Below are 9,016 nucleotides of genomic sequence, written 5' to 3'. Positions count from 1 at the left end.
GCAAACCCTGAACCGCGACTTTGCGGGGGTCAACTGTATATATAAATTATAAAATGGTCAACTAACTTGTCTTGTTTTTAAAAATACTTTAATATATCTCGTGCACTGCTGAAGACAAAGTAATAAGATGAACATTTTCATTTTTAACACATATTTGTGAAGGACATACTCTGTGATTGCCCTTTAAAGAAACTCATATGTAAGGCTATGGAAACCACTGTATTAAACCATGATAATTTTTATTGGATTTGGTTTTGAAAATACAAGGAAGCATAGTGCACTCTTTTGACATCGGCATTCAATTATTAAAAAAAAATACAAAGTAAAACTGAACTGCTGATAAACTGAGTAACCAAGGCAGCTTTAAACTAATCTGTAATGAATGTTCTTTGTTTTATGCAACAAACTGAAATCATCATTTAGGACAGTAAATTAAACAACGCACAAGCAAATTAAAAGCAGAAATACAGTGTGTGTTATAATACACACATATACACACACAGACACATACTGGCAACTCCAATATTGACAGAGTAAGTAAATTTTTTCAATTTCCTCTACTGTGTAGCAAAATACATTGCATTGTATTTGCACAATAATTAATTCAATATGAAATATATGAAATACTACAAATTTTAAAATGGCAGGTGGACATTTATTATTACAATATTTTTAAGTAATAAAAGCTTGTTTTTCTAGGCAGGCACTTTTAACCCATACAATGCATTTGTGCAATACAACAATAGACCAAAATTCCAGATTTACAAAATGGAATTTATATAGAAACCATTAAAACAGGCACAAAACTGCATTCTTGAAACATGTTTTTTCAGATGTATTTAATAAAACTGCACAACTTATTTATTTAACAATGCAGTGAGAAATGAGACTTCTACATTTAACACAGCAGGTTTAAATTGAAACACAACTCTTGACTTGCTAAAATTGGGAAAGTGTAAAGATAGTAAATATTTATTAGAGTGTAATTTTCTAAGCAAAGGATATTGTGACATAAACCCACAGACCAGGTTAATGTCTTGTAAATGTGTAACAGAGGGATGACAAAGAAAAGTTATTTCTTTTCAAATTTGAAAATGTCCTTTTGTGAGATGGAAAAAAAAAGAATTAAAAATAAGGAATTAAGCCTCAACCACATTTAACTAGTTAGATGTCTTCTAAACAAACATGGTAAAATATGAATCTACCCTGAATGCAGCATAAACCATAATAATGCTGATTATGAAAATATTAGTAATTATAAAAATGAAGCAAATGTCTAAAATTATTTTTGAAAGTCCCAAATAAGGGAATTTCAGGTCTGAAAAAAATGAGTCTGCCTTTACTTTAGTATTATAAGCATTTTATGGCATCTAAAAATAAGCAGTCACTATTAACAACTGCTTCAAAAGCAAATCTAATTCTAAATTTATAATTAGTTACTGCTCGTTTCTTTCTGCAGAAACAATTTTAAATTGTGTGAGTATTTTTACAAACAATATTCCATAATTTTTTCAAACCAACTTTCTTTGCTTTTGCAACATATACACTTAGATTCCACTTTTCAATTAATACAAGTAAAATAGCAAATAAAAAGGTGATACTGATGCACTTCACAGAAATCTAGAGAAATGTAGTGTGAGGAAATCATATCTGCTTCTTAATAACAAAAATTTAGAACAACACAAGCACTCTAAATCATTATGGAAAGTAAAAAAAATAGAGGGCTAAAGGTTGTTAAGATTTCCCTCAGGGGTATCAGCAAATTTACTAAAATTACTATACAATATTGTTTAATCAAGAAAGACTGTGCTTTGTACAGTATGTAATTAGTGGTCAGAGGCACATTTCCTTAAACATACATTGACACCCTTTCACATATTTTCCTCTCTAATCCAAAAATCGTCTGAACCCACACCTTTTTTTTTAGGGTGATGGTGTGCTTACCATTTAAACCTCTACTCTAGAAATATATGCATATAAATTTGAATTGTGCAGAAATGTCAGACTTTAGCCTGTACTTTAAAGGCCCTTGCTTTTTTGTGAAAACCAGGCAATTTGAATTTCTTTGATTTTGTACCAAAGTTAAAAACAACAAAATAATTTCAAGAATACTAAAATTAGAAAGGTTCAGTAGATGTTAAAGCTGGTCATATGCAAATTAAAAGAACAATTAACAGCTTCACTATTGAACACTCAACAAAAAATGGTAACCATGTACTCCGTAACTGCTAATGTCAAGTGTTGAACAAATTTAATTAAATTTAAGATGATGCGCTTTATACAGGCCAAAGCCATACGTTTTAACGCTTTTATCCTGAGTGCTCAACATTTGGAGTCCATTTTCAGATGAGTTTTAAAATCCTGAGATTTGTGGAAAATCAAAGAAACTAGCAATTTCCTATTAAATTAAAAGATAAAAAAATGACCAAATAATAAAATTTAATGTCTCCACAAGGGACTGCTTTTTCTGAAAAAAGGAACACTTCAATACTGCCAGGAAGTTACAGTTAGTGAAGAAGAGGGTTGGGGGGAAATCTACAAGGATTCTGAGACACTACCTTTGATGGGCACTCTGTGAGCTAACACAGTGTAAACTTGATACAACATTACAAAATATATTTAAGAACTACATAACTACTTCACATAAAAAAATCTAATAAATAAAACCACAGGATATAAATTTTAAAACATATATTTCTTTTAAAGAAACAAATCCTGTAATATTTCACCATTGAACCAGACCTTACAGATGTACAAGGGAAAAGAAACATACAAAAAAAAAAAAAAAATAGAAATTACTTTAATTCTAAGATGACCCTTTTACTTTTGATTTTTACATGTAGAATATAAGTACAGCACTATGCTGAAGACGACAAACTCTGGCATAATGCTTGCCACTGAGCTCTTAAAGTTAAATGCTACCGAGAGGCAGAGAAGCATCATGCAAGAAGATGCCATCAGACTGCCCTTCTAGAGTAATTCCATTGCTCCTTCTCCCAAATAACTTTACTGAAGGACCATCATTCACTTTGGAAACTGTGTCTCTTGTAGAGAGAGTCGAGATCTGCAAGATGCCCAGGTGTTGGGTCTCGGAAGAAGGTTTGTGAAGTCTTCATTTTTCCAAGCCACGTTGTTTGAAGTAAATGTTTGTGGATTAAGGGCTGAGGTACTTCGGAACAGATGATGGGGCATGGACTGCTGCACCGGAGTGAGGGAATTGAGGGATGGTGATGCCATGATCGCAGATGATGGAGGAGGAAGAGGAGGAATGTTCATCATGCTCCTGTAAAGAGTAGGGTGTGTCAGTCAAAGACACAGAAATACAGTCAGTCAGTGGATCATTTAATTAATTCACAGAACTGCAACAGCAGCAGCAGTGGTCATTTTTGGCATGTTAGTATTTCAGTGTCAGTTTTTACTTTCTGAAAAACAAAAAGGACAAAAAGATAAGCAAAAGCATTGCCATAAAGGGTTAAAATATAAGCAGGCATTGCACCAGTGAAGCAATACATTTCTTTATTTTTATTTCGTGCAAGCTATAGACAGCAAAAGCAGCAAACTAGTAATGACTAAAACTTGTATAATACTAAATATAATTCACTCTTTGAGACTAAGTAACAATGGACAAAAGAAGTTCAAGCTTTGGTGAATTTATAGCAGGGCCACTGTGTTTAAGTCACTTAAGTGTTACAAATGGCCACTTCTACATTTTATCCCATAAATAAGTAAATTAAAAACAAGTTTAAAAATCAATAATAAATGTTATATTTTAATCCATGCTGATATAAAAGATAGTATCCAAAGTACAGAGCTACTTAATAGGAAATTGTATTCTTTAAAAAAGACATTACTATAAATCATCATTTTATATAAAACACCAACAAAATGTCAAGTAGTTCACTCCTTCCTACAGAGTTACTGTATAAGTGGAAGTTAAACTTTACTAGAACAGTAGTACTACTTTTCAATAAATTATACATATCCAAAGAAAATAATTTGACAAACATAGCTATTTGGGGTTCCGTGTATAATGCGCTTGGTCCCATTTGCTTTTATAATGGCTTTTTGTTTGTTTTTATCATTTGGTACAATGCAGTGTTTAAAATGTGTGAACAGTTGTCTTATGAATGTCACAAAATCACTGCAACCTTCAACTGCACTTAAATGCCAGTTTCTGAAAACAGACCACCTGCTGTCTATAAGATAGAAGGGACAGAATAGTTTCATTTGTTTCCTTTTGGACAAATCTGCCCTGAAACAGTAAGTTGCATCCTCCGACATTTCTTTGAAGATCTCACCCTTGTTTTATTTAGAGGACAACACATTCCTGACACCTGGCATTCTGGGGACTATTACATAATTTCCCCTATGTCTCTGTCACAATCATTTCGACAGTGCTACCAAATGACTCTTCAGGACACACAGCATGAATACGTGGCATAACACCCCATGTGTTCGGATACTGGTATATGTTGTACTTTCCTACTACTCGAACGATGTGTACCTTTGTGCTCTCTCTTTCCTGGACATTGTCTGCCAAAAACAATGTCAGTCTTGCACTCCTCCCTGGTAAAAGCTTTGCCTTGGCATTCTATTGTCATCTGGACTCTCTTTAATAAAAAATAAAAAAAGGCTCAAAGCATATGCTAGTTAAATTAATTTATATAATACAGTGTGCAGTATACAAATGGTCTGTTATAATGTATGTTAATTTTAATCAATGTGTTTTACACTAATATACAATGCATGAAACATGAATATTCTAGTGTTGATAGTTTTCCTAGTCCCCAGAATCTTTAATTTGAAAGTTTCATCAAAATGACTTGTGGAAAATGCTTATATTTAAAGAACTCTCCTCTCACTTGTTTAAGCTGCTTTCATTTCCAAACAATGATTTCTAAAGGTGAAACTGGCTGTATTTGAATTTCATGAGTTACAGAGAGTGTTTTACCCCTAATGTAAAAATAAATGTAATGCTTCTAATGGTATGCTGATTTTAGTATAGGGTTTACAAGGAATGATATACACTCACCTAAAGGATTATTAGGAACACCATACTAATACGGCGTTTGACCCCCCTTTCGCCTTCATAACTGCCTTAATTCTACGTGGCATTGATTCAACAAGGTGCGGAAAGCATTCTTTAGAAATGTTGGCCCATATTGATAGGATAGCATCTTGCAGTTGATGGAGATTTGTGGGATGCACATCCAGGGCACGAAGCTCCCGTTCCACCACATCACAAAGATGCTCTATTGGGTTGAGATCTGGTGACTGTGGGGGCCATTTTAGTACAGTGAACTCATTTTCATGTTCAAGAAACCAATTTGAAATGATTCGAGCTTTGTGACATGGTGCATTATCCTGCTGGAAGTAGCCATCAGAGGATGGGTACATGGTGGTCATGAAGGGATGGACATGGTCAGAAACAATGCTCAGGTAGCCCGTGGCATTTAAACCATGCCCAATTGGCACTAAGGGGCCTAAAGTGTGCCAAGAAAACATCCCCCACACAGTGGTAACAAGGCATGATGGATCCATGTTCTCATTCTGTTTACACCAAATTCTGACTCTACCATTTGAATGTCTCAACAGAAATCGAGACTCATCAGACCAGGCAACATTTTTCCAGTCTTCAACTGTCCAATTTTGGTGAGCTCGTGCAAATTGTAGCCTCTTTTTCCTATTTGTAGTGTAGATGAGTGGTACCCGGTGGGGTCTTCTGCTGTTGTAGCCCATCCGCCTCAAGGTTGTGCATGTTGTGGCTTCACAAATGCTTTGCTGCATACTTACGGTTGTAACAAGTGGTTATTTCAGTCAAAGTTGCTCTTCTATCAGGTTGAATCAGTCGGCCCATTCTCCTCTGACCTCTAGCATCAACAAGGCATTTTCGCCCACAGGACTGCCGCATACTGGATGTTTTTCCCTTTTCACACCATTCTTTGTAAACCCTAGAAATGGTTGTGCGTGAAAATCCTAGTAAATGAGCAGATTGTGAAATACTCAGACCGGCCTGTCTGGCACCAACAACCATGCCACGCTCAAAATTGCTTAAATCACCTTTCTTTCCCATTCTGACATTCAGTTTGGAGTTCAGGAGATTGTCTTGACCAGGACCACACCCCTAAATGCATTGAAGCAACTGCCATGTGATTGGTTGATTAGATAATTGTATTAATGAGAAATTGAACAGGTGTTCCTAATAATCCTTTAGGCGAGTGTAATTAGGTGTTTTCCCACAAAAAGGAACTTTGCTTTTAGGAAATAATTAATTTCTCTGCAATGTAGTCCCTGGGAATGTGTGGTCCATAGCTACCTTCATTTCTTGCATTCCCAATGCACAACATTTAGTGCAACCTTTATGCAAGCAAAAGTGATGCGGTGCAAAGTGAGATGCGTTTGGAAGTTCAAAGGCGACACATCCGGTCTGGATAGAGTGGGGAAATGTGGATCAAAAAAAGATTTTTTTTTTTTTTTTTTGGAACAGGTTTAAAACACAAGGAGACTCATTTATAATGTTGTGTGTAGAAGTCACACTAAAAAATGACATACGGACAAAACTGGAAATGTGCATATGCACAAAAAAATCTAAATGCATAAAACTGTGTGTACAGCAAATTTCATGCACTACCCCTTTATAAATCCCAATGAATGTGAAATTTAACACACGTGCATGTGCCTACATCCCCACCCAAACTCCTCCCAGATTTTCAAATATTTGAATATGTAAATCAATAAAAATAACTGTTTTCACTCTGTGTTTTGTTAAAAGACAACGGTAAAAGCAGACATAGAAAAAGAAGAATTTCACCAAATGCAAAGTGGAGGTCCAACTCAGTGAAGTAGAGGCAAAGAAATACATAAATACATGACTTAGGCAGTGAAATGAGCAACAAAAGGAAATCGAGGGAATGCATTTTCATGATGAAATGCATTAAAGCATGTATTAAACATGTGGGGGCACAGTGGCACTGCAGTAGTGATGAGCTGGTGCCCCATCTAGGGATTGCTCTAGCCTCCCCCATCCAGGAATTGTTCCTGCCTCACGCAAATTGCTTGCTGGGACATGCGTGACCCAAAACTGAATAATTTATTACATCAGTACTGTTTCTGTCAAACGTACCAACCCCCAATTCCTGTCCTTCCATTTTTTTTTCTCCATGCAACCAATTGCCACACAATGAGCCCTGTAATAAATGTAAAAACAGCTGTAAGCTTAGAACGTTGATTCTTCAAAACTTTTATGGAACCTTGACAAACCTTCATTTTGCATGTTTAATTATTCCATCCATTCCAGGGTCATACCACTACCAGCAAGAATCAAGCACGAGACAGGAACAATCCCTGGACAGGGTGCCAGCTCATTGCTCACTGCTGCACCAATGCGCAGCACTTCATTTTTTAATTGAAGTTAACGGTTTATTTAGATTTAATCATAAAAACTATATCAAGCATATAGCCTTGTATTCTAACAACACACAGTTCCAAGAAGACAGCCCTCGGTAATCTAAATCAACTTAAAAGCCAGTCATCATCATCTGTAAATATGTGCTCACTTCTATTGAACTGAATTCCTTTATTGTCATTGTACAGTATAGTACAATGAGATTCAATATACAAATCCTCCATAAACTTATTTTCCTATAAATGGTAAAACAACAATAATAATACAATAAAAAATAATGAAAAATATACAATAGGAAAGCATTAAGTACAATAACCATGTACATATAGTACAGACAGTGGCTCAGGCTATGGAATGTTACAGATGTAGTTCAAATTAACAATGAGGTAATTGTAAGTACAAGCAGTTCTACCAGGAGCACTTGATGGACTAATTAAGAGCGTTCATAGCTCTTGGGATGAAACTGTTTTTGATCCTCAAGGTCTGTGCAGGAAAGGCTCTGAAGCATTTGCTGGATGGAAGAAGTTTAAATAGACTGTGGCATGGCTAAGTGGAATCCATGGAAATGCTGGAGGCTTTCCAGAGGCAGCATGTGCTATACATGTCCTCCAGGGCTAGTAGCTGTATACCGATAATTCTCTGCGCTCTGAACACAACCTGCCGTACAGCTTTCTGATCAGCTGCTGATCAAGCTGTGATTTCACAATCAGATACGCTGGGTTAAAATACTCTGAGTAGTGCACTGATAGTAACAACGCTAAAGCAGCTATGGTATTTGCCATAGTTTGGTCATTCTGTGTATTATATTATTACAGAATGATTACAATCAAGTGAATTAAATTTGTAAATGATATGCAATTAATTTTTGGTGTATTTGATAAAGCCTGTGGTATGGATGTGAATATGAAAAAGATGGGAAAAAGTAGCAGTGATTTGACGCTGGGTACCGCCAGCTTGCAAAAAGGAGCAGAAAAGTGCATACGCTTTAAGCAAAGTTTAGTTTTTATACATCTCAGAGTGAGTGTGGGAACAGGCACATGAAACATTTTTGTGCATACTGAATTATGCATGTTTCATAATGAATGGATAGATGTTGAATCAAATTAAACTGGACTTCCCTTTTTAGTTTATATAACCCTTACACTTGTGAATGTACGGTTCTTACTAAATCACTTAGAAAAACAAACAAGAAAGCAAATTTTGTATTTTTCAAACCCACTGGTAATTTTAGCTGTGAAGAGTGAATGAGACAAATATACATGCATTTTGAGTCACTTTACTGACATATTTCTCTATCAACAAGATCAGATTTATTGGGTAAATTCCATGGGTTATCAGATTTCCACAATTTACAATAAAGTGAAGTAACAGGTTTTGTCTGTGTATTTAAGGGATTCTGCAATTTTGGCATGCTTACTGATTTTTTGACCAAAAAAAAATTAAACAATAATATCCTTAATTAAAATTATTATATTTTTCTATAAATGAGAAACGTTTTGTATAATTTTAAAACTCTTTATACAGCTGACCCATCCACCCAATTCACTTAAAAAAATATGGGGGTTACACAGCAAAGAGCCTCAACCTAATACACATGAGCTTCATATACAA

At 35.2% G+C, this 9,016-nt stretch overlaps 1 protein-coding gene across 9 annotated transcripts in view; it reads right to left on the bottom strand.

Annotated features, from left to right (window-relative positions):
* Nucleotides 1-218: 218 nt before the first annotated feature.
* plekha1b (pleckstrin homology domain containing, family A (phosphoinositide binding specific) member 1b) overlaps nucleotides 219-9,016 on the bottom strand; it is a 234,445-nt gene continuing 225,647 nt past the window's right edge. For 3 of the 9 annotated variants that reach the window (XM_039769304.1, XM_039769312.1, XM_039769331.1), the window contains one exon: nucleotides 3,191-3,422. In XM_039769304.1, coding sequence (XP_039625238.1) covers nucleotides 3,416-3,422 — 7 coding nt within the window. In that variant the 3' untranslated portion in view covers nucleotides 3,191-3,415. Of the gene's footprint in view, nucleotides 3,423-4,504; nucleotides 4,611-9,016 lie in introns of all 9 variants that reach the window. The other 6 variants (XM_039769257.1, XM_039769268.1, XM_039769286.1 and 3 more) reach the window with 5 other exon arrangements.

Source organism: Polypterus senegalus, chromosome 1 (genome assembly GCF_016835505.1).
Source record: "Polypterus senegalus isolate Bchr_013 chromosome 1, ASM1683550v1, whole genome shotgun sequence".
Taxonomy (NCBI): Eukaryota; Metazoa; Chordata; class Cladistia; order Polypteriformes; family Polypteridae; genus Polypterus; species Polypterus senegalus.
This window is presented reverse-complemented; position numbering and strand designations above follow the sequence as displayed.